Source organism: Apostichopus japonicus, chromosome 16 (assembly GCF_037975245.1).
Source record: "Apostichopus japonicus isolate 1M-3 chromosome 16, ASM3797524v1, whole genome shotgun sequence".
NCBI lineage: Eukaryota > Metazoa > Echinodermata > Holothuroidea > Aspidochirotida > Stichopodidae > Apostichopus > Apostichopus japonicus.
Genome location: NC_092576.1, coordinates 92342 through 120197, shown reverse-complemented (window position 1 = coordinate 120197; position 27856 = coordinate 92342). Strand labels below are relative to the sequence as shown.

Sequence of the window (27856 nt, the reverse complement as noted above, 5' to 3'; positions counted from 1 at the left end):
TTAAGCTTAATACTAAGGTGTGTTTAAGTTAACACTAGGAACAGCTTAACCTTGGTATAGGACTCTAGGTCTTGGTGTTCCAAATGTCAGATATTTCGAATGTAAGGCGACAACTGACGAAATGCGCCCTCACTTGGTTGTGGCTATGGATCTGAAACGTCATTGCTGTAATATGATCACACAAAAATTAAGTGTTGTTCGAAATCTGAAAAATCAGAGATATGTGAACAATATAATCAAACTTAAATCAATAAAAAAAAATCACTTACCTGTTAATCATTCGCGCCAACTCTAGATCAAACATTCTGAAACAAACAATGCGTATACTCCGCATCCCATCTTAACGTATCTTGCCAGGCGATCAAAATATACTAGCACACTAAATGAATACACCATACTTACGTCCTAACGACCATTCTAACCCCCTCAGTGTCACCAAGCCCTAACTACGACAATGCTAATTGTACTCATTTTTTTTTTTTTTTTTTTTAGTTTTTGCTAGTGCAAGGGCCTCACCTTGAAAGAAATATGAATGAAAGAAAAAATTGTGAGTATGGATCTTTCTAGCCCTACCCCAGCCGAATGATAATTTACTAGCGTAAATAAATTTATAAGTTCTACAGAATGATCAACTTGAACGAAGGCCTTGTAGCCTAGGTACAATTTTAGTACACAAGATAAATTTCCGCGAAGTGACAATTGCTCACAGATTGCTCAAAAAATTAAATAAAATGACGAGCGCCATCTAATTTACACAAAGAAAATTTAAAGTTACGATGTTTGCAGTATGTATCCAGCTAGCTCTATGGAAATAACACTAACATGTATAATACATAACTCCAGTGTGGTCATCGTTGCAGTATAGTAGAAGATTCACGCATCATTGTGTATGTCATGTGCAGCGAGATCGAACTTAGTAACAACTCTATCGCACTATCTCTAGGTTTTAGCTAGTGAGCGTGATACCGTAGTCTACACGATTTTTAAATGAATTACGTTGCTATAGAATGTCTAAGTTTGTAAGGGTGTTCATTACGCTTTGCTTTATATCACTTGTCTTTATATCACTAGCTTACTTGGAGACAAGATCAAGTGGAAAGTACATAAAAGATGTGCAAATTTCCGTAGCCTACGATGTTGAGAAATTATGCGAGAAAATTTGTGACCGGTAAGTCATCCAAACTTAACGCTAGGCCCAATTGGTCGTTGAAGTTCAACGTTAGTTTAGGAGTGTGCTCAGTGCTGCAAACGGTAGCTAAAGTCTACAATAAGGCAATATGGGTAGCCTATCCTATGTTTATGCAGGGTCACGTTGAATAACATATAGGCTAATCTGTAAAATACAAGGCTACGTTACTGTATTGTCGTAAATTTAGACTATAGCCTGGCCTAAGCCTGCTCAGTTAGATTTTACCTACGTTAGATTATAGTCGTAAGATAATGAATCAAGTGAGATCAAGAGACATGATATAAACTAGCCTAGGTCTTGGCCCAGGCTAAATTAGATACTGTAGTCTGTAGTGTATGTTTAGCTTACACTGTAACATAATTCCGTGAATAGGCGTCTATGACAATGCAATCCGCACTGAATTGACTCGATTGACCCTGACGTACAATACTCAGGTTCAAAGCCTTCTTGCCATAGCAAAACAGTTTCCTTTTGTTTTGGGGGAAAACATTTCAAGTAGGCCTATTGAGGATTTATCATTTACAAATAAGACAAAATACCCCCTGAATTTTGTGATACAATCAGGGCCAGGCGCGGCGGAACGGAAAAATTATTGGGGGGGCTAATGTGTGGAGACTATCTAAGCGGAGCGCCACCATTGGTTGGCGCGGAGCGTACAAGAAAATTTTGGGTTTTTTCAAACCCCCAGATGGCCGGAAACGGCACTTCCCGAGTGTTTTATGCTTCGAATACCTAGCCCTAAAATATGGGTCTCAAGCCTGCAATTTCTCAGATTACACGTAAAAGTCTGTAAAAACATTGTTATTTGTATATCCGATGGTGTTTTAAGAGAGTAGCTATTACTCGTAGTGTTCTCGCAAAGACGTTTTTTGAGTGTAGTAAGGGCAGTGGCGGAGCTAGGGGTATTGGTCGGGGGGGGGGCAAGAATGGTCTGTAGGGGCACTTTCGACACTATCTAAGCGGAGCGCCACCCCAGGTTGGCGCGGAGCGTACAGAAATTTTTTGAGTAAAGATACTCCCTAGATTGCAGGAAATGACCCTCTCCGGGCCTTGCTAATTTGCAGATAAACGGAGAATAAATAGGTGTCGTCGCCATTTTGTCGGAAAATTACACCAACAGAATATGACAAATGTCAATAGATAGATGAGAGCGCAATAAAATAGTCAATAATCGCGAATAAGTTAAAAGTAGTGAAAAGCTGAAAAGGGCACCAGCAGTCTATTTGAGTCCGTCAGGGGGTGGGGGCATCCGCCCCTGACTGTATGGACGCTTCGCCACTGAGTAAGGAGATGTTGGAGAACTGGCTGAAATGAGGCAAGTCATTGGCCTAAGACGAAGTTGTGTTGAGCTTACCGGTACTCACACTCACTGCTACCACTTTTCACGGGGCGTGAAGAAGCGGTTGGGGTGACAATGTGGTCTATAGCCAGGGGACGGGCCGAGGGTCCCCCAGCATTTACTAAAATTATTACACCTGTATAGTATACGTGTGCATCGGACAGATCGACAAGTATGCATTGAAAAATGGGCAGATGCACGTTTCGGAGCCTTGGTAAATATTGGGGGGGCTTATCATGCATTTGCCCCCTCAACTTTTTTATTGGGGGGGCTGAGCCCCCCCAAGCCCCCCCGGTTCCGCCGCCACTGATCAGGGCTGTACTAAAAACACTACCAAATCTCTTCTAGAGAAATAATCAGATTTTTTTCAACGTGACGCGTTTGAGTTATTATAAATAAATATTTATATTTGAAATGTACTGACTGCTTCTTGTTTAATTCCCTTAAATTCAAAGATTTCACTAAAAATGAATGTCAGTCAAGATACATATACAGACTCAAATAGCAACTTTAGACTACAGCTGCACAACTTTCAGTTTCAGATACCACAGGAGAGCATTGTAATCAGTATTTTGTATTGTTTAAACTGGACATAATATATAGTAACCTATAAAAATCAATCATGTACACTGAAGCAATGGATTAGGAGGAAGTTATCACTATGAATAGTATACACAAATACCAAACTTGCATATTTTAGCCTCATTTACATAACTCCACAAGACAATTCTGTTCTATTTTTTTTATTTTTTTATAATTTGTTATTATAGAGTCTATAGGCAGAATGATGTTCAATTGCTGAAATATCTTACCTCAAAAATTCAAGAAAATGCCACGGTGGCGACAAAATTGCGGAATTTTAAAACATGATAATTCGGCCAATTTTGAAACAATGCAACTGAAGTTTGCAGAATATGTTTAATTTACAGTAGTCTAATCATGCAATGAAGGTGGTAATATTTGGAGAGGGGCCAGCAGCATCAGCCACCTGTGATTTGGCACGGAATGTCCCCTCTCTTCCACAGAATGTAATACATTCTAGATATGTCCTTGAGGGCCATGAAAACGCTCTCCCATTGTGAATGTATCGATGGGCGGCAAGATATGTCAAACGTTTTTGCAATATCTATGGGTCTACTTTACTTTACTGGACTATACTTTGATAAACCAGAAACCTTGGCACCTACATCTGGTTTCAGGATTGTCCATATTAATGAACCTGTCTGTTAGTGGAATTGGAAAATTCTTTACAAGTAGCCACGTGCAATGGGGTTCATGGGGTGCTTTATTTTCCACCAATTTCGGTTTTTTTTTTTTTGCTCCTCACATACATCCCTCCCCCTCCCATGTCGTATACCTAGCTGGTACTTCAGAAAATAAAGCAAACTTTCGCCACCATATCCCCTACATGAGATTTGGCTCCAATAAGCCCAGGGTAGCACCCCTCCTTTATATATATACATAGAAAAAAACCTTCATTCATCTCTGTTCCTTCCAAAGGCTTCAGGCCCTTCCTAAGTCAGTCGGGGTAAAATTTTGAATACCCTCTCCCCAACCACATATTCACACACACTTTGGATTATAATTTATACTAGAGCCACGGGTACTGAACTACCCCAATCCTACCTTCCTCTTTTTTTTTCAACTGCAAGTTTTGGGCTTGCAAATTTCTAAGAACTTAAGTAATTATAGGGCCATCAGCAAGTTCTTCAACTTCCACCAGTTGGCTCATATTACTCATAACACATCTCAGTGATACCTACGTTACAAATCATTTAAGAGTAATTCCTCTATCTGGCTTGTTTAAATTTGTGCTGGAAATAAAATCCGTAGGAGGATCAACAAATATCTGAAACTGCTGCCTCCTGGGTCGTCCCTACCAAAACATTCGTCCCCTTTGTCGGTACCTTCCCGTCATACATCTACGATACTCCGATCAATTTTGTTTTTATACTTTCTCCCCTCCCCGTTAAAATTCTTTCAATAAACCATGCAGTTGTCTACCAGGGGAGAACATTCAGATCTAAATAATAACATGTAAAATATGCAGATTAAATGATATGGATTGATTTCGAAAGAAAGCATTCCTTATTCTTTAATACCGCCGGGTATATGTCAAGATTGCACATTTATTGGGTTGAATTTCATAAGTTTTGATTCACAGTGATAATATATCAAAGAGTTTTTCAAAATGGTTAGCTCTTCAGCCTTGCAGTGTGACCTGGTTTATTTCAGCAGAAAGTGAGTTTCCTTGGACTCAATTTACATTGAGGAATCATTTGTATATGAACCAGCGGGAAGGGTAACAATTGTTGATTTCATATCTGATTTAGCTTTACTAATTTTGGGCTAATTTTGTATGCAAATATGCAAATTAGGTCCCCAAATAGCTTATCTTTAAATACATACTACCAATAGTAGTTTTTGGTGTATTTTATGTTAAAATAGTATTATCCAAAATATTTCCTATCATTTGATGGTTGAACCCTCACGAGCACTCGCAACATTGATTGGGGGCTTAGCAGACAATGCACAGGTGCTAGCTAGCCAGACTCCAGATAAACGTTTTGGGAGCTCTCGCTAAACGCACGATGCCCTGTATTGTTCCGCGAGATTCTCGCGCGGATGAGCTTGGCTGCCCTGAAAAAGAGATAACAAATGCAAAATTTAAGCAGGGAATAAATTAACGGTTCAGATTTGTTATAGCAATTTTGAGGTTGATGAAATTTGCTTCCCATAAAAAAGAGAGATGATATTGTCCTGTACACACACATACATGTATCCGCGCGCGCATGCGCGCCCGCGCATGCACACACGCGCGCGCAAAACACACCACTGTAACAATAGAAACTTCTATACATGTTTGCATTTGTGTGGCAATTGTCCATCTTTTGGTTTAAGTATTGAATCCCGTGCAGTCTAGTTTATCTCCTGCACAGAGCAGGGGAAAAAATAGCTATACCTCCCAACTTGCTCCCATCTTGACAGCCTCTTGCTTTAATAAAATAAAATGAAAATAAAATAAAAAAATTGTAGCATTTGTTCAGTTTAATTTATTTAGATAGTAATTACATTGTATTATAACTTATCGTGCCATGAACAAACTACACATCGACATCGAAATTGTCTTTATTTTATAGATGGACGTGTTTTGTTGTTCCACAGTCAGTGTATAATTTGGACCAAATCTACTATTTTAGTTCCTGTTTATATTTGGCGAAAATCCATTTCCACCTTACCAGCGTTATTTTGATTTAACTATTATTATTAATATATATTTTTTTTGGGGGGGGGGATTATTTAATAAATTTATATGTAAACTTTTTAAACACCATAGGATTAAAGATAATCAAAATCAATTCCTGGCATAGGGGGTCAGTGAATGAATCGTATTTGTTTCACCTACCCACCTAACCACCGTATATAATGATAATACACTCAATAAATCTCAACAATGGAGCAAGCTATTCAACTGACAGTTTAATCATAGTCTAAGTAACATATTCTAATAAATAATGTATAATTATTTCTCATTAAGTTCCATGGGATATATTTTTTTGTAAAATTGGTGTTACTTTTCCAACAACATGAGGTAATGATACATTTATTGCAATTCAGCTGATTCTTTTACGGGAGTTTTCTTTATTATAGCCTTATTGAAAACACTTTTTTTCACATAGGTAAATATTTTTTATATACATTTCCTCCAAAAACAAAGTTCGTCGTCAAAAAAATCGACTTACAGTATATGATACAGGTCTGCAAAGTGATGATTAACATTGACACATGACGTTAAAATATTAATTATTAGTCTACACTATGCAAACACTTGAAGACAGAAGTGCGTTATAATTAATTATAGAGCTCTGTGTAGTCACATACAACATCCTAGATATGGATATTAATGTATTGAATATATGTATCTGTACTGAACAATTAAAATGAAACTATATGCTATATGAATGTGTTAGCCTACGTGCACTGTAAAACAAGCTTAAGCTTCCAATGGAAAATCTTTGAACATTGTTGCAACCAAAAAGATTATTATCTTTTAAGTTTATTATCAAATATGAGAGCAATGTTAAATAAGGGAATAAAGGAGCCATGATTATTTGGGAGATCAACCACACCACTTCCAACAATGTTTTATCTTGACTAATTCAAAAACATCAGTGGCATGATGTGCGGAGACTTCCGTGGATTTGGTATTTTCGGAAAGGGGGTTTCTTTCTATTCTTGTTTCGAAACAAGTTCGTTGGTCATGGCTGCACTGCAGTGATGTCAGTCGAATGGAAGTGCCTTTTGCCTACCTCAGTTTTGGAGAAAGTGGTCAGATTCTGGGGTACACACTCTCGTAATGGGGACGTTAAATGGCGGTCCCGGGAGCAGGAATGGGAGCGAATCCACACCCCTGCCTCGTTATCCTCTGAACACTTATCATCAAGAAAATTCTTGAAATAAGCCGGTGTTCATCCAAGATCTAACACGGATAGGGTCTCAAATAAGCTACTATAAGGCTTGCTGATCCTTGAGTCTCTAAACTAAACACTTTAACAAAATAAGGACAATATATAGAAGATACTAGTTTATAGTATAAGAACCTACATTAGAAAATCGATATCGAATTTGAAGAAATTTATTTTCTGATAAGAAACAATTTACATATCTTGCCATAGTAACACACATTCACATGACAATGTTAAATTGTTGGCTGCAGTAGAACTTGCCACTGGGTAAGAATGAGAAAGAAAACCATAATTTTACACCAGGTTACAGGCATGTATACGATTTACACAGTTCCAATAAATGTAACATACCCAACATACACACATTATCACGATCATGGTACAGGAATTGCGTGTCCTGCATGCCCACAAAACCATCATTACTGTTACAACTTGTCTAGCATTGGTAAAATGACAGCATATAGGAAGAGTGAAGCATAAATGCTGAAAATAGTAAGTACATCAACCAAGTTCAAAAACTAGCCTAATTAGCTGCATTAAATTTACTAGTGAAAATGTGGCTCAAAAATCCGGATTGAGAATGATGAGCAAATACCAGTCCATTTTTCATGGTAAAGCTCATAAAAGTTAACAACAGGCCTATTTGCAACTGAGATATGGGTTTTAGGTATTAGCTGTTGGTTCTTCATAAACTGTCTGCTATTCAATTAAAACTATTGTCAAATGAAATATTGATGCATAATACTTGTCATTCGGCCTCTGAAAAAAGATCCTGCTAGAATCGAAACGTCAGACTCACTTTTATACATAAAATTATCATGGTAGTACTTATTTTGTTGACTAACCATCTAAGAACCTTGTTGTTGGCAGGCCAGTAGCCAGGATTTTGTACACGGAGGGGCACCATAGTATCAAGGGGGGGGGGAACAAATAATTTTATGAGAAAATAAATATAACGCATTATTGTCAGGGGCGTATCCAGGATTTTCCAATAGGGGGGCGCCAGGCATGAATGATCGCCGTCCTGGGGTATGGGTCTAAGCGGAGGGGTGTACAATTTTTGCTTTCAAAGAAGGGCTGAAATGCAAACTGGTGTCATATGCATGGGCGGCGATCCGTACTTCCGAGGGGGGGGGGGAGGGATATGACCTTGTTGACTATCTAAGCGTAGCGCCACCATGAGTTGGCGCGAAGCGTACAAGAAAATTTGGGGATTAACAAACCCTCTAGATGGCCGGAAACGGCACTTCCCGAGGTTTCCAAGCGGCATATACCCAACTTTAAAATAGGGATGTCATGTCCGAAATATCTCATGATCAGGATCCAAAATACTTTTTTTTTTAATTTCGGGTGTTATTTTGGGAAAATTGCCCCTGTCAATCTTGTTTCAGGCGCAACGTTAGAATGTTCGAGAGCTCTGTTATATTATTCGATGAAGAAAATGGCCTCATGCAGGCTATTATAGGCCTATACACATGCAATACACAATTACGCATAGTTACATTCCTAGGTACCGATTGCTAGGGCATCCAGGTGAAACGTGTATTAAGCATTACCCTGGTTACATGAGATTCTCAGCTGTTCGAGGGAACATGTACGTGTGTAGGCCTACTATAGGGCCTATATGAATACTATGAGGGTGCATATATGTACTATATCAATACCGTGGGCGCAATAATACATTTTGTTGTTATAGGGCCAATGAAGCCTACAGTCAACTATTTTTGCTTTATAAAGACGCTTTATTTGAAAAGATCGCACTGCGTTTATGGTAGGCGAGAAATGAAGCTAAAAAAGAGCCGTACATTAACGAAGATGCATAAATGTAGGCATGAAAATATTCTTATCCCTGGCATTTGGTGGGGGGGGGAATATGGTGCATTACATCCCCTCCACCCATTTTCATGGGGGGATATATCCCCCCTCCACCCAGGATCGCCGCCCATGGCCATATGTGATCCATTTTTCGACCTTAATAATAAGCAACATTTCCAGTAAATATGGACACAAAATGCACAATTTAGTATGGCTGGCATGTCATTTAGTGTTTATAGTGATAATACAAACACAATTACCATCTATGTTTCTAAAACTATTATGCCGCTGAACTTCGTCAGAACCTTTTTTTGGCAAACAAAAAATAAAGCATACGGGAGGGGGGGGGGGGGGGGTTGAGCGATCACCGACATCTCACATAAAGGTCGTCATCATTTTTTTTTTTTTTTTTGCTAAACTTTTTTTTTTTTTTTGGTGACGGCCAATAGGGGGGGCGCGCGCCTGTTGCGCCCCCCCCTGGATACGCCCCTGATTGTGTTCGAGAACGATTCGCATATAATATCATGCAGTTACAGTTACACATGCAACGATTGCTCTTGTATTTATATCACCAAACATCATTGCATGGAAAAATGGTTGACAATATTGTACTACTGTACTTTTTTATTGTACTGTCACAAGCCTGGCCAAAAATTAATCGTTGACACTTCCTAAAGTAAATTTTTATCTCGGAAAAAAGTGCGTATAGTAGAAAAAAAGACATGCAATGTATGCACATGAGATGCATTCAGAATATCCATGATTCAGTTAAACAATTACTTGGGTGTAAAATGACTTGTTAATGTTATCAAACTCTCAGACACGGTGGGATCTTGGATGAAGATTATTATGTATTACAGTCTATATAAAATGAAAAACACTCAAACTATTGGTCTCAGTTATCAGATTCACACTGCCAACCGTCTTGCCTCAGTTTAAATTTCTCCAAGAACTGTTCTGGCCTAAGGTTGTTGGTAATGTCCTTCTCGAATGAGAGAAGAACTAAGTTTTTCAGGCGTTGGTGGAGCATTGGGCGACGGCTGGAAGACAGCATTTAGGCACGAGAAGTTGTTCTCGCACATAGCAGATAAAGCCCCAATCGTTTGCCCACATCAGTAGACCTTGTACACAAGAGGGAAAGCATCTTTTACGGGACGTAATATTTTCAGTGCTGATGTAACCGCAGAATTCAAAGGTGTCTTCACTTCCTTGTATACCTACCAAGAATGTAGGGCTTCGCAACTTGCAATTCATTTTGCAGCTGATTTTCGTCAGGGCAGCCAGGCATCAATTTTACAAGAGGTTGCAAAGATGGAAAATCCAAAAAAAAGTGATGATTTTGGCATAAAGGCTTTAAGGGACAATACAAGCCTCGTAGAACTTGACCCTACGGACCCTTTCTATAGTGAGACTGCCTCATGAAACGTTTCTGTAGGACCTACGATTTTATATTTAAATAAGAGTAATACACAAGTTTAAGAGGTCCGATGCATACTTAGTTTTTTTCGATATAAATTATGATGTAAGCAGTGGCGTAGGAAAGGGGGGGCAGGGGGAAATTCCCCCCCCCTGGCGATTTTTTTTTCAAATCGGAAAATCGGGGGTAACAGTTACCAATTTGTCCCATTTTTTTTCAAAATTCGAAGAAAAATTGGAAAATCTGGATGTCTTGACCCCTCTGGAAAAAAATTCGAAGAAAATTCGGAAGATCGCGGTGAAAAGTCAGAAATTTTGAGGATTTCGCCCGCAGGAGATCCGGGGATACCCGGGAAAGTATATTTAGCATTTTCTGGAATTGTCATCATTGCCGCTTTTAGCTTTTGATCCTTTTCTGCTGTGAACAACAAAAGTTGCTTAAACTTTCCCCCGAGTAAGAAATCGTCCGGCTTTTGCAATTTCCCCACAGTTTCGTTATTTCCCCGAAATGCCATTTCATTCATGGCAAGAAATTTAATTACATCAAAGATACTGCAAAGATGGTACCTATTTTTCTCCAGTTGTCCTTCACACAGTTGCTGATTAACCCCACTTCCCTGATGACTTCGGATATCTCTTTCTCTCCACAAGTTCATAGCCTGAGTGTGAGTCTCTGACCCATTGTACTTAACGAAACCCTCCCCCTTCTCCATTGCAGATTTCCACTGATTAAATCCTTGTATGGTGAATGTTCTGTCTTTTAATGATCTAATTGGTGCAAAGTTTCTACAGGCATGACAAAAAACTCGGTCCGTTGAGATTGAATACTCTATCCATGGGTATTGATCAGGCGCGTATCCAGGGGGGGGGGCGTTGGGGGCGCGCGCCCCCCGGGTAAGAAAAAGAGGAGAGAAAAAAAAGAGAAGAAAAAAAGGAAATAAGAGGGAGAAGAAAAGAGGAGGAAGGAGAGGAAGGAAGGGAAAAGAAAAAGAAGAAAGAGAGAAAAAGGAGAAAAAGGAGAAAAGGGGGGAGTAGAAGATAAACGCCAAGACACCGGGAAGAGAAGAGGAACAGTCATAATTACAGCGCTGATCACTATTATATACACAGGGTAGCCAGTGACGGATCGAGGATTACGGAGGGGTGTGCGCCTCACCCTACCCCTTACACCGACAACTCCATTTTTGACGTTTCCATTTTTCCTCTCTCACTAATGTAGATATCTATATATATATACCGGTACTATATAAGCATATATTTGATACTGGAGAGATTTTATGTCCCTTTTTTTATTTTGCTGAAATTTCCATTCATCATACCCCTTTGCTTGTATTTCCCTTTTCAATGGTTGTGTCAATAACCATCAGATATCATTGATAGTTATTCAACCATACATTGGGTGGATGCGAAATTGGGTTTTACTGCAAAAATTGGCCTAATTTTGGACACCAAAATGTGACATTATGAAAATGGCTGTAATTGAGATGCACTTTTCTTAGTTTTTCCCATGTTATTATGCCTTGACTTTGCATTTTCTAGCAGAGCTTCAATTACACTTGCAAATTTCAGTCACCCATGCTCATCAACTGCTGAAAAATAAAGATCTTCATCTTTGTTAACGTACATATTGTTGGTGTCCTCCTGCATCACATACGTTAACTGGTGGCAACTTTTCATGATTATAACCTAACCACACACTGCACAGTAGTGTACTAGGGATTGCAAGTCCCAGAAACTCAACATACGTTAACAATATGCACTTTGAATGTAAATTATTGAGAAGACTGAGAACTTCCATGCTAGGAAACACTTCATTCCATGTAGTTCTAAGGTACTCTATCTAACTAGTTGATGAACTTTGTCATTGAGCCAGTGGCTAAGTTCTATAACTCCAAATTCCTGTTGTGTTGTTAACGTATGTTATGGTGTCCTAAATGATCAGCCTCATTAACTTACAATGGAATGTGATAAGAACTTCAATTTTTTTTTGTGTCATAAGATATCATTTGACATTGCTCATGTATATTCCCCTTCACTTTAATGGAGAAGGGGCTATGGTTATAGACAACTGTAGGACACCGAGTCACATACGTTAACATCATCACTTGTCCTTTTTTATTTGCCTCAAATCCACCTTTCTTAATACTGTATTATCTTTTAACATGACTAATTGTGTTCGACATTCACCGGAGAACCAGAATCAGCACTCAAATAGATACCTTTGTGTAATTCATTTTTGAACATGCATGTCACACTTTAGTAACCCAGTATCAAATAATGACTTATATATGATAACGAGTGTGTGTGTATGGACGCCTTAAATTGTACAATTGTGCTATGAAACCAACTGTGGCTGGTCTCGAACTCGACCGAGTCGTCGGGGAACATGACGAACCCATCACTTCTTGAGATTGTTCCCATCTGTATAAAAACGCGCGCCCACAAACATACGCCCACCCCTCTAATCGCTTCCCGATGAGTTACGAAACTTAATTAATGACCTTCGCCCGTAGTACCAAGACATTGACAAAGTCCGGCAACACACCACTTCATCGATAACAAGTGATCGGGTATATTAGTGACGTCTAGGTCGTGCACTGACCTATACATGGAGTGTGACCGCTTCCGACTTTGCAATTTCCCAAGATCAGGCCCCGAAAAATCCAAGAAATCCCAATGGCACTGTACTGTATGGATATCTAGCAATATCTAGCGATAGGGATGAAAATCCCAAGATCTTCCCTTAACTGAAGGCAGATAGAGAATCGAAGCCTTCAGTGTGTAATGAACTTGAAACTGCGTCTTTCGAAATGAAAAGAATGTGGGGCAAAGTAGCGTAACTCCTATGGGCTCAGACCGTGCTAACCAGGTGGCCCCGACCAAAATGGGGCCCCGCTATACTGATGCACAGAAAAAGGGTATACCTCTTTGGATAGGGAGGCCCGTTTCACTGGGAAAGAAAAACTCATGTAAAGACTGAACAAGACAATATACATATTTTCACGTGATACGGAATACGGACATCATGATCATGGGCTCATTGGGTATTAATGTCTGTGTCGAGCTAGTTATGTTATTTATTATTATAATCGAAAACGAAGTATATTATTTAAAACCCAATTCCAGCCAATGTTGTACTGAGTACAACATCGGGACATGATTTTTTGAAAATTCTAAAACAACCCACCACCCAACAGACTTGAAACTGCGTTCATTTGAAAAAGAAGGCAGGGCTTTCATATAAATATAATATAAAAGGTAAGAATAAAGATGCCTTCGGTGTATCTGGTAAGTAAAAAAGCACGGGAAATTAGGCTTAGATGGAGACAAAGTTTCAGCCGGAATAAGGTTTATGCTAAGGTTTGATTACTGTATTTGTACAGTATAGTCTCCATTATACTCCATACAGTATAGGGTGGCGCTTGCCCACTCCCCCTGGAAAATCACAAATTAAAAACAAAAGTTAAGCATTTGACATTTCAATGATTTCCCCCAACCGACAGTTCTCTAGTTATGTTCATTGCATACGGACCCATAATGCATTACTGAAATTATTGAAAGTCAAAATCCTAAGACATGAGATCTCAAAATAACCGATGTGTTAATGCAACTTGAACGGGAAGTGTCTTTTCCAACGATATAGGAGTATTTTTGGCAATCGTCGTGCGCTCCGCGCCAACCGATGGTGGCGCTCCGCTTAGATAGTAATTCGCCCCCCCCCCCAGGGTTAAAAAATCCTGGATACGCCCCTGATTACCATTGACATAATCATGATGACACACCATTGCTAGCTTGGTAAATTTGGAACTATTTAAATTATTCGCCCGCCTAGTCAGATAACTGCACGTGATGCATTTCCACATGTCAATCATCACCAAAATCTGAATATGGAATTTGTTAATGAGCTATATCGATGATATGTCGATTTAAATATGTATATGTCAATTTGAGTTGCTAGACACTGGTATAAGTCCAAGGCAATTGACTTCTACCGATTTAATTCGACATATCATCGATTTTAACTAGTAGATGTCGATTTAAATTGACATATACCGATTTATTTTACTTATCATCGATTTAAGTTGTATATGTCGTTTTAAATCGGTGATATGTCGAATTAAACTGGTATATGTCCATTTAGTTCGATTATATGTAGAATTAAACTAGAATATGTCGATTTAAATCGGTAGAAGCCAATTTAAGCTGCTGGAAACAAGTAGGCTATAAGTCGAAGGAAATTGGTATATGTCGATTTAAATCGGTATAAGTCGATTCCCCACAATTTGAGACTGATTGCCCGCCATAGTGCTGTACTATTTTGGTAGGTTCTACTGCATACACCACTGCGCATAAACGTAAACAGTATACTCAAATTTCAAACCAATCCGTTTTACTATATTCATTACACGTTAACCTAGATTCAAATTTCTTACAAACATTTCAAATGGATGAGCGAACGATCTTGCTAGTCACTGTTTTAATGCTGATGTCGTATTTGAGGTTAACACAAAGGTTAACACACGTAGGCTAATGTTACGTCATTATATGCTAGGCCATACGTAAGGGTTCTAGCCTTTTAGTAACTGCCGTAGCAACCGAGTCCAAAATCATCCGTTTCGAAGTAATCGTAAATTACCGTTTTTTTTTTTGGAGTCTTCAAAAACCTGTGAGTTTGGCGTATAATGAATTATAATAGTTTATTATTTGTAAGAAAAGTTCTTAAAGACTCAGCCATTACTAATTTATAACCTTTACTCTAGCTTAGACATACGGTCGTCTGTCTCGTTCATGCCTAGCTGTGTGTACGGCGTGCGTACGTACAGTATAGCGAGTACCTGGCTAAGCGAAGAATATAGTGTATATACAGTGGCGGAGAAACAGGGGGGGTTGGGGGGGTTTTAACCCCCCCACTTTTTGAAGAGGGGGGTTGGCCCACACAATCAACCCCCCCCCCCTAATTTTTGCCAGTAATGTTCTGTTATAGCCTATGTTATGTGCTCCAAATGGCATAATAAATCAAATTATTAAATTTGAAATTGTTAAAGTCATTTCAACCTTTTACCTGGTAGGCTACATCAACAATTAACGACCGAAAACCGAGTTAGAATTGACCCACACATTATTTCTAGCCCTTTCCCCACCTTGCGCATTGGAACTTGTAGCTCATAGCGCAACAGACATACACAAAATGATGGTTTGTTGCTGTTGAATAGCTTTGGAACTGTACACACTTGCCAACTTCAACGAGGTGAAGGAAGGAAAAGAAAAAGAAGAAAGAGAGAAAAGGATGGGGTAGAAAATACGGCAAGAAAACGGAAAGAGAAAAAGGAACAGTGACAAAATTATTCGAATTTGTAAAGCAAACAGCAGATATCACATCATATCAGTGAGCATGAAAATGGCGTTCCACGATAAACAGCCTCCAAACCATGGGCGCAGATCCTGGCGAGGACAGCGGGACGCGTCCCCACCAACTTTTTCAGTAGTGGGGACATGATATACCGTGGCCCCACCAATTTGTCTTGACCAACAGCTGCATTTCAAGTTCCCCTGTATTGAACGTTGGCGCAGTTTGATCCAGCATTGTGCAAATGACATGCAGCAGTTCTCATTTTATTGTATTTTATCCACAGTTGTTAAATATAGGACGGAAATCGCATTTGCGGCAGTCTATATTTGTTTTCTGGGAGAGGACCCCAGACCCATCGTATATAGAAAAGTCTACTTGGATTATTTGTCCCCTGATTTTCTTTCTGCAGACGCCCGTGTATTTCTCCAAACTAAATTTCTAAGCCATGAGATCTAAAACTTAAGGAGGTTTAGGAGCATCATTAGGTCTGGGAAGTGTTATTTCCGGCGATCTGGGAGGTATATTTGCCCCCAAAAATCGTACGCTACGCGCGAACCCATGGTCGCGCTTCGCTTTGTGTCATAGAACAGACACGCGTCCCCACCATTATCCAAGACTGATCTGCGCCCATGCTCAAAACTGTCGATGTGTGTAGTGTTCGGTTTCGGAAATATCTGGTATATTTTTATTTCCTTCAACGAAATTTTTTAGTAGCCGTCTGAATTTTCGAAAATTCCCTAACCAACATTCTTCATCATACTTCATCATACTCGTGCAATTTTGACCCGTCTGTTAGGGTTTGAAGGAGGTTTTTCTATATCGGTTGTCCATAGATGATATTTTGTGCAACATTATGGGTATGTTTTGAAGTGAATTTATTCACGAGAATTGTGAATTTTCAAATTCTGAACAGTGGGGCTGACGGATATTGTGGGCCGCGATGAAGGATCACCTACAAAAGCAATGACCCACAGGATATGTGATGAAGTCGAACATGATGTGTGACTGGTGACAATCTTCAAAAAGTTTATAGATGAGAAAAAAAGTATTTGGAAAAATATTTGGTTCCCAGGCAAAAGTGTACATATGGTTGGTCAGTTTCAAGCCCGAGAAGTGCCATTTCCGGTGATCTGGGGGTACCAAAACCAGAAATTTTCTTGTACGCTACGCGCCAACCAAAGGTGGCGCTCCGCTTAGATAGTAATACGCGCCCCCCGGGTTAGAAAATCCTGCATACGCCTGGTTAAATGCAGCTTTTCAAGGCCTGTGCAGTGCCATTTACTGCAATCTGGGAGGCAATATTTGCCAAAAAATTCTTGTGCACTTCGCGCCAACTTATGGTGGCGCTCCACTTAGATAGTGAGCCAGCAGTTATGACTTTTTATTTCATCAATGGCCTGCAACCCCCCCCCCCCCCCACTTCTGACAAGAAATCTCCGCCACTGTGTATATATGTACACAAGTTGTAGCGCTCGTTGTTACTTATTTTTGTGCGGCGTATTTGCAAGTTTTCGGATGACGTAGGCGCATTTCTGTTCTCTGATTGGATACATTTTTCAGTGGAATACAGAGACTGAAAATGGTAAGATGCCATGCCACATGTGATTAGCTGATTGGTTAATACAGTCAGTCCAAACAGCGACTGAACGGTGTAACTGATAATATAGTCTAAGTAGGTGTTTCTCAGTCTAAACTCAGTGTATAACACTGAAAAAAATTTCAGTCTCAAAGAAGACTGAATTCTTCAGTCTATCATTTTAAGAGAGCAACACCTAATTGTATTCTGGTCATTTGATTGGTCAATTGCTCGTTGATTGCATGCAAAATCCACTCTATTACACTCTATGAAATAGTACCATGGGTTATACTTTTTTTGGTAGCACTTTTTTCAATAGTAAGAGGGCAGAGAAACCTGTCTGTTCAAAACAATCTGTTGCATGAGTGCATTTTACCCATCTTAATATATATGTTGTGTAAAACAAATGATGAATAGTTTCGTTGAAAGATGTAATTTGTTCCATTCAACTCGGCTGCGCCTCGTTGAAAGGAACATTGCATCTTTCAACTCATGAAATATTGCACTCAAAACGATTCATATTTTGTTTATTAGATTTAAGTGGACTGTCATTCAGTTTGTTCTAGTCTCACTTTATGCAGTGTTGGTCGAATCCGGTGCGAAGAAATGTGTTTACGTATAGCGTCGTTAGGTAGTCTTTCTGTTAAGGAAGGCCCGGCCTGACATTTGAACAAACATAACGTAGGTATACCTCACGTCTACTGCACGTTAAAAAAAAAAAACCCGCAAAATTATAACCGGATAGAGCGGATATCATAACTTAGTCGGAAATCTCAGGTCACCATAAGTCCGCGACCGTTCACATTACATTTATCAAGAACGCAAGAGGGATTGCAGAAACCCCGAAAGAAGGATTATTCTTAAACGCACACATACATACATAGACATGCACTCAAACCGATGAAAGCATCATACTTCTATGACATCGTGCAATAGCACCAACATAATATTGGGTTAAAATTATCACAAATTCATTTCTATGCAGAGCATCTTTTTTTATTCAAAATGGTATCTTAAATGATTTGATTTATTATATGTTTATTGATATTTCCTTATTATTTTCAGTTGACTAACACTTTGAAAACTGTTGCTTTTTTTACTAACTCTTAATTTGCCTTTAATCGCTTTTATGGAATTTATCTATCATACGTTTTATTCTCTCTTATTAAACTTAATTGTATTTTATGCTATTTATACTGGAATGAAGGAACGGAAACTGAAACTATAACTAGATCTAACAGCTAGGACATGTTTCTTTTGAATTTATGTGTGCTATGAAAAAGAGGTTCGACCCACACCCTCTATCCACTCTTGTTCAAACATATATTTATTGGATGCCACCATATACAAATTGAAATGATAAACTACCATTAATTTATCATGCACAACCAACCTGAACATTCTGCAGCTTGCTTGCATTTTGTGTGCATTGAAACCTTAGCTTTTTCTTAGTAAACTTGTCTAACATTCTGTCCAAAAGTTGATCAAGGAATGAAAAGAATGTAGTTTCACAGGTTTACATTAGCAAGACTTGAGAAATCAGCAGAAAGCTGTACAAATAGAAAAATCTTATATCACTACCAAGTATTATTCTCAGTATTTTTACCGGGATTTTAAGAGTTGCGCCAGCGCCGGGATACAACATCTTAAAAATTGTTTGCGTCCGCTCAGAAAAAATTTGCGTCCCCACGTTCCTCCATGAAAACATGCACTTTAAATTACCTCTACAGGAACGCACAATACTTAGTTATAATGACCCATGACAAAAACATTGGCTTGTGCGCAACGGATATCCTATAGTGATAGGTTTATAATGTGCATATTGAAAATCATAAATGCAAATTATACAACTCATGCCTATGGAAGCGTGGGGACATTAGTATTATATGTATTATCTTAGATTACAAATAAATTCATGTGTTTGCACTGAAACCCATTACAAGGTGTACTTACTGTATAAAGAGAAGTGCAACTCATAGCAAGAATATTTTGACATAATGTGGTAGCCCATACATGCAATACAGACACAACTCTTTAAATGTACATTAATATTCACACAGATTGAAAGAGGAAGGTGCCAACTGCATTGTCAGTACGCAGCTGGTACGGTACGGTACGGTGCCAGCATTATTTTAATATATGCCAGCATTAATTTGAATTTATGTCCACATCAAATCAATTTTATGTAGACATAAAAAAGTCCTGCCTCCTGATATGTCGTCATAATTTCTGAATTTTGCCCACTGTGGCCTACCATACACGTGATATTTGAGAGTGCACACATATGAGAGCCTATACTTCAAACTTTGCTATCTCTACACGGGACGGCAACGTTACAATTAGTTGTATTGAGACCGTCGGTATAATGAGCTATATAAATAAGTTATTTAAACAAAATACGTTGTGCTTATTGAGCACGATAAATGCAAAAATTCTTGCAGACAATGGTAGGGACTATTAGCCAAAAAAATCACAGGAAATTTGGAAACGCATCATTGACTGCTTTCAGCATGAAACTTCTTTGTAACGCCGGGGAGTGTTTTTAACCTTCTACTTTGCGGTTAATTGTTATCATTTATTTGTTTTCAACTCCCTGGTTTAAAGTTGCAGGTAAAACGGCATGTCTTTTAAGTGTTTATGTGAAAGAGGAATTGTTATAACGGAACGCCATTACTCTTTTAGAGATGTGTAACCATTTTCTTTAAAACTTTCCTAGCTTCCAAAATTGTTATTATTTTGAATTCTTATACATGAATTCATACTTTCATTTGTAGCTTCATCATCTGTTACTAACAATGTGTTCAAATTTTTTGAATCGCAGTTTTCTTGTGTTATAATTGTTTCTACCTGGTAAGTTGCATCACATAATTTAAAAAACAAAAAAGCACCTACGGTTACAGTTTACCGTTAATCAATGAATCACTGCAGGTAGGGATGTGTCTTTGCTTTACAAGATTGATTGCCCTACACAACAAACAATAACAACACCACTGAACTGAACAATGTGGCAACAAACACGTATTTAATGTAGATCCCACCCGTACAGTATATACCCACAAAGAAATGGGTAATATACACGTTTATAGTACTCGAGTCCAGTTTTCTGCACTCGGACTTTAGACCAATTCCAATTTGGTATATCATCTTGCTTGGCAGATCTCTTATTTCTGAAGTTTACTCTGAGTGTCCAGAGTGAGCACTTATGTAAGGAGTCAATGCAGTCTTACACATTTAGCCATACAGTCCACGAGACTGAAGGTCCGCGAGACCGAAATTACAAAAAGGTCCGCGCGACCGAAATTAAAAAGGTCCGCGAGACCGAAGGTCCGCAAGACCGAAATTACAAAAAGGTCCGCGAGACCGAAGGTCCGCTAGACCGAAATTAAAAAGGTCCGCGAGACCGAAGGTCCGCGAGACCGAAATAAAAAAAAAGGTCCGCGAGACCGAAGGTCCGCGAGACCGAAATTACAAAAAGGTCCGCGAGACCGAAATTAAAGAAAGGTCCGCGAGACCGAAATGAAAAAATGGTCCGCGCGACCGAAATTAAAAAGGTCCGCTAGACCGAAATTAAAAAGGTCCGCGAGACCGAAGGTCCGCAAGACCGAAATTACAAAAAGGTCCGCGAGACCGAAATTAAAGAAAGGTCCGCGAGACCGAAGTTCCGAGAGACCGAAGGTAATTAGGGGTCAACTTTTAACTTCTAGCCCCTTGGTTTTCAACCTTTTTTCGATCACGAGCCCAATTCGTCTTCCGAGCCGTCCTCGCGAGCCCATACCCTACCCTGCAAAGTTATCAACTTCATAAAATCAATTTCACAGCGTTTATTAGTGTATTCTTGACACAAGTGACCCGGGGACTCAATCAGAGCTATGTATGTTCCTCCGTGATCAGATGACAGGTACTGTCCAATTAGAGCCTCAAAGATTTCTTGCAACCCTCAATGGTACACTGGTTTCATAAGAAATGTGTGACCGTTATCACTATCAGAATAATGCAGAAAAATGGAGATGAACAATGCAATAAAAAAGCAGCAAAACCGTTTGACGTGTGCATATGAGGCCCAGTAGTATTAAAGGAGATATATTTCGAATCGGTGAGGTAATTTCTATTTATTGAAAACAAATTAAGAAATAAAGAAAACGTAATAATACTTTGTGTATTGACAATAGAACGGGAGAACTGATAGAAGTGTCGGACTGTATAGATATCACGCTGTATAAGTTATTCCAATTAGGCTTCCACACATCATACCCTTGGTAAATACGTAATACGTAGTGTGCAGTGGTTGGTGGGAGTCACCGAATTCTCTTATACTAGTCTTATAGGGTTAGGGTTGAGTAAATTTTACCCGTTGTACAAGGTTTCATCGAAGAGGCTTCCTAAGAAACATCATCATGTGCCTTCGCCACCAGCCCCTCAAAATGCCACAATTTTTAATCATTACTGGGGCAATGTTCGCGAGCCCACAAAATCGGCTTCGCGGGCCCAAATGGGCCCGCGAGCCCAAGGTTGAAAACCACGGCTCTAGCCCGTAACAGTTGTCACAATTTCCTCAATAAATTTTAAAATAATTTAACTTCCTAACATTTGTTCATTTTATAGCACAAACACACAAAAATGCTTCTGGTTTTCGGCAATGTGACAGGTATTTTTTTTCTTCAAGAAATTGGCAAAACATTGCACGTGATCACATCTAAGGACCTTCCATTGTTCCAAAAAATCTCAACAGAACCCCCCCCCCCCCCATATCAATCTCAAAATGTGCCCGCTTTAAATTTCTGGCTACGTCGATGTCGTGGGGCCTAGTAATAGTTTCGGTCTCGCGGACCTTTTTGTAATTTCGGTCTTGCGGACCTTTTTTTAATTTCGGTCTCGCTGACCTTTTTGTAGTTTCGGTCTTGCGGACCTTTTTTTAAGTTCGGTCTCGCGGACCTTTTTTAAATTTCGTTCTCGCTGACCTTTTTGTAGTTTCGGTCTTGCGGACCTTTTTGTAATTTCGGTCTCGCGGACCTTTTTTTCAATTTCGGTCTCGCGGACCTTTTTTTAATTTCGGTCTCGCGGAATTTCCCCCCCCCCCCCCTCCCTTTCATTGTTCAAAGCTGTTTCAAAGTTATGGTTACAAAGATAAAACGGTGATCATTAGATGTCATTTTGATCTTAGTAATACAGTGAAAAGCAGTGTGGTGATGTGACAAACAATAATTCACAATGACACAGGCTGTCCTGAAATGACCATTGACCTCAACAACTGGCTTCTTGTACTAAATGTGATACATCAAAGTACTAAATATGACATCTGTCCTTGTTAAAATATTGTGATAAACAATGGTTTCCACAATTTGACCCCTGGTGATCTCAAACGAATATATGACCTCCGCCCACAACTTAAGGCTCAATATCACAACATTGGGACTACTAGCCCCCTTCATCATCTACATGGCTGGCTGGTGAAAGCCAGCTGAACATACACTCTCAGGCGCGTATCCAGGGAGAGGCGTTGGGGCGTGCGCCCCCCCCCCGGGTATGCAAAGGAGGAGAGAGAAAGAAAAGAGAAGAAAGCGGAAAAAGAGGGGAAAAAAGAGTAGGAAGGAGAGAAAGGAAGGCAAAAGAAAAAGAGAGAAAAACTAGAAAGGGAGAAAAGGAAGGGCAGAAGAAAACGCCAAGACATCGCCAAGATGGTGGCGCTCCGCTAAGATAGTAGGCCTACTTTGCGCCCCCGGGTTAGAAAATCATGGATACGCCCCTGTTGATCATACCACCCCTTATTGAATGATCTGTGCCTTGCCCCAAATTTGTTAGGCTGATATGACGCTAAAATTGGTCTCTCTGGCAAATCTTTGCCCAGATCTGATGGGCATACAGAGGAAGAAGTAGGGGCTGAAGACTTTCCCCTGACAAGGAAGCGATCCATATTGTAGGTAGTTAGGCAAAGCTCCAACTAAAACAACTTTACAACAATGTGCCCCGAGTGTATGATCACTGTGCAACTTTTCCATTGTATTGTGAAGGGGTGTAGAAACGCGCGTGTGAAGGGGTGTAGAAACACGCGTATTATTTGTATACATTACATGTATGAAGAACCTGGTGAAAATTACAGTAGCCTATACAGGACTTCTATTGAGAGTTTGCAGTTTTAGCATAGAAATACTATAGTGGGTGGGAAGGGGCAGGTGGAGATCAGGGCGGATGGAAAGGGAGGCTGCAAACTATACTCTTCGAAATTAAATTTTCAAACTAAAAAACAAATTGCAATTCATGTAAACAACAACATTTTACAATTTTATTCGTTTAATTTCATGCAATCTTTTTTCTTACCAATATTTTACAAGGGGGGGCACGGACCCTTGCACGGGGGCACGCCCCCCCCCCGTGATCCACGCTGGCTACGGGCCTGGTTGTTGGTAAACTCAGGATATAACATAAAAATATAAGTATATGTGTGAAAGTCTGCAAGACATTACTTGTAAGTTGTCATTCATTTTGAAATCTTACACGAGCCTATAGTATATAGGCCTACCTATAGGCTAACTATCATTTTGAAAGCCTGTGGGTAGGCCTAGACTATATTCGTCTGACAACTGGACACAAAACGTGATAGCGTTGCTGAATTAGGCATGAGAATATAAGCAACACGATTAAAACATGGATCATAAGTGGTGCAGTTTATTTGAACTCACTATATTTTACCTTCAAAAGTTTCAATAAACTTCTCGAGACTCCATTCTCGCAACTTTTTTACAACATTTATCTTAATAGTCATCTTTCTCTAAAATTGTGCGCCCGAATATTGACGAACATGATGTCACGTTGCCATCATACTACAACATACTCAATTATTTATGATGATATCCGATAATCAGACTGCAATATATAGAAACAATGGAGTCACTCTTATAGTGACTCAACACACAACAACTTGCTTAATATTATATATGTACGATCATATCAGATACTTGTTCAATTCTATATATGAACGTACTTAAAAATAATAAATATACAGATCTGCACACATGTAAAACATATCTTGCCATGTTCTGCGTTTCATCGTAGGCTGTTTACAGGTCTTTACAAAGCATCGCTTAAAACCTTTGACCCTCGTGACCCCTTTAATGGTCGTAAAAAGATTTAAGGGATCGCTTAAAATTCGAGAGAAAATAAAACACTACTGCCGATATTTGTGTGTGTTTTTGTGCTTTAGTAAGTTGCAAAGTGTAACACCATTTTGTAATTAAGCACGCACATTCATTTGTGAAAGAGGCATACCTCTTCCTTGTAGACAATTTGACCATTGGAGAGTCGTCAAGGTGATGAAGGTGAAATTTGGGATCACTTAGGAAACCAGTTTGAATGCCACCCAGGGATCTGCAAAACGTTGGTCAGTAAATAGTAAAATTTGAAACACTGTGGATTCGTACACGACATGATTGACAATGTTTGGTAATAATGGTTGTAAATTGTCATCCTTTCCTTTTCTTCACAGAAATCAAGAGTCTTGCTTTGAGCCGAATTCCGTGATTTTAGTTTATCAAAATGTTTCGCCGGACCTAATGAAATTTAGACAACAGTTTTCTCCGATGATCCGTCAAATGAACTTATCTTCTCTTGTAAGCGATGCCACAAATGGGAAATTTCAGAGACGACCTTTCTGTTCCTTAGATGAAATTGATCCGGTTTATCGGACCTTGAGAAAAGTTAGAAAATGTGCAATTATTGGGAACGGAGGCATTATCCTCCAGAGCCGATGCGGGCAAGAGATAGACGCCAACGATTTGGTGATTAGAGCGAACTTTGCCGGATTGGAAAGTTACGAACAAGATGTCGGCAACAAGACTTCGGTTATGATGATCAATGATGAGACATTGACGAACATGTATAATACCCTCGTCGATAAGAAATCGGGCGTCGATGGCCTCAATGCGATGATGAAATATATCACGAGACACTTAAACGACAGTACTATCTGGTTTGCTAAGAGTACCGAAGCACATAACTCCGCAACCAGGCTACAAAAGATTGCAACCTTCTTTGCCGAGAATGAGTTACGTCCGAAACTTGCTTACAGTATGATGCACGTTACTGAAGCCGTTAAATCCAAGTCAGTATAAACATATATATATATATGCATATGGTGTTTTCTAAAAAACTGAAAACAAAATGGGTGGCGAAAAAGAATTGAGGATAAGTGAGAATTTTCCAGAAATCGAAACAACTATTTATATACGGCTTTCGGAGCTTACTGACTTAACTAGTCTTTAAGCAAGCTAACATGCATTCCGAGCATTGATTCTGAGGGATGGGGTCTGGTGTTATTGGTTTAGTCCTCTCGGAAGCTCCTTGGTCGTGTAAAATCCTTGCGCGCAAGGACCACTGTGCTAAAATAAGTGTAACATCTATCTGTTCTTCTATATACATCGGTGTATTTATGTGAGAACAAAACACTTTTGCCCTTTATGCCTATGCGCGTGTACGTGTGTGTGCAGTCCGTTTTAAGTTATGATTATTGATGCTTTATTTGGCATAGTATTTTCACGTTTTTTCGTTTGGCATTTATTCATTTGTTGAGATAGCGAATAGCTTGTCGTCTGTCGTGCTCCGTTTTTAGACTAAAAGATATACGAAATATTTTCACGTCGGCTGGGTCCGTCCGTTATTCTAAGGCTACACGTTTATACGCGGCCTACTAATCGATATCATGTTTTTTTCCTCTCTTAAATGGCACTTAATTGATTCCACTTGCAGGGTTTACCCAGGAGTTGATAAAGGAAGGCCCTGTGTCAATGAAGGCGACCCCCACGCATAGCGTGATGGGGTACCCCGTACAAAAATGAATACTTTTGAGGTCAAATTGTGCATTCTGCGGCATTATTAGAATCTTAATCAGGTTTAAATCAAAGTCGTGAAAATAAATACTTGTGGAGTTTTGTGTGAGCTCCGGCGATAGAGGGGTGGTGGTGGGCGAGTGAGTGGGGGGGGGGGTGGTAGGATGGTTGGATATACGCGCCCTGACCTCTTTGTCATGTATTACTTTCCAATGAAGGTACGTACTTTTAATATATATCCAAGCTTAATTGCAAAGTGAAGTATTACAACCAAGTTCGTTTTCTTTCTTTCATACTATACCTTTTTTATTTATTTTATATTTTATTGCACTTCATTATAGGGAATGGAAATTTCGAGGTTACCCATCCTCTGGTATAGACATCTTAGCTGTCGCTGAGTCACTCTGTGTGAACATTACTCTCTACGGTTTCTATCCCTACGAGAAAGACCCGCATGGCAGGCCGGTACTGCATCATTACTACCAGCCAAACCTGACTAATTTCCACACCAGGGCACATAATTTTGACAGGGAACATAAAATGCTGAAAGATATGCACAAAAGAGGTCTACTTCGGCTTGTGTATGATCCTTGTGTGACAGCCGCTGCAAATGTCACTGGATGAGTCCAGAATTTAGTCGAGGTGTATACACGAACGAGGACAACGATTCAACGATTATTGTTTAAACTGAATCTGTCAGAATATGACAGATGATTTAAATATTGGAGATTGGGCTGCAGATCGATGTTGAGCAGAAGTCTATGGAACGCCAGAAAGGAATACAAGTTTAGGATGATAATATAAAAGTACACAAAAATCGTGTGTATTGATATAATATATCAGATATATCAGAAATATATATATGGACTAACCCACAGTTAAACCGGTAGATAACAGGTTCATTCCATGGAATTGTCATCGACAACGGAAGTGCTCGAAATAATTGTCCTTACAGTAACAACACTTAGGCACGAAACGTTCTCAGAATTTCCCAGCAAATAATAAACAAACTTCTTCAAAGTATAATTGTATGTGTTGTAGAAGACGATCAGACATTATGGATTGTTAACATAAAGGTCACTCTCGTACACAAAGAAGCCACAGCAGATATAATATTAATTATGTTACTCTGCTATATACAGTGTACGAATTTTACTGAAAATTCCAAATTTTGCCAAAAAATATAAATGAAACTTTGTGGCCACTTGCTTTGGATAGTAACCCTCAGCGAGGAGAATTGACATAGGGTGTTTAACTTCGCTGGTATTTTAGAAGAGGAAAAAAATACTCAGAAAAAAGTACTGGGTTTTTCTCCTTAAATTGGTTATTCACGTGGAAATATCTGACAACTAGGTGTGACATTTATCTAAAATAATCTTTAATTATGAAAGACATTTACTTGTGAACAACTTACAGTTTACTTAAAACAATTGTTTTTAATTCTTGTTATAATTGTTTAAATAATTCCAAGAATAAGATTTTGCACAAATTTACAGTTTATTACACTACTTCAACTTGAAACTATCCGCTAAAACTTAAAATGGGAGGCCCGGGTTCGAATCCCGGTGGAGGCTGGACTTTTTTCACTGTTCTGGGTTGCCCAACTTTCGAGATCATCGAGTTGGTTAGCACCATGTTTGATCTCTAGAGTAAGGCAAATATGTCACCAAAAACAGAACCAGTATTGTTCGACACAGGTTTCGAACCTCTGGACATACAATCAGCGTCCATAGCCTAGTGGTTAGGGTGTCCGCGTACAAAGTGGGAGGCCCGGGTTCGAATCCCGGTGGAGGCTGGAAGTTTTTCACTGTTCTGGATTTTTCTTATCATTATGTTTTCAATTATATATATATATATATATATATATATTTATAGAGTAGGTTGGC

The 27856-nt window shown here is 39.2% G+C and overlaps 1 protein-coding gene across 1 annotated transcript; it reads left to right on the top strand.

Moving 5' to 3' along the window:
• Positions 1-833: 833 nt before the first annotated feature.
• LOC139983522 (alpha-N-acetylneuraminate alpha-2,8-sialyltransferase ST8SIA3-like) lies at positions 834-27856 on the top strand. Its single transcript, XM_071997134.1, has 3 exons — positions 834-1168; positions 24632-25246; positions 26312-27856. Exons 1-3 carry the CDS (start codon positions 1008-1010, stop codon positions 26592-26594), a joined length of 1059 nt encoding a protein of 352 aa, XP_071853235.1. The 5' UTR covers positions 834-1007; the 3' UTR covers positions 26595-27856.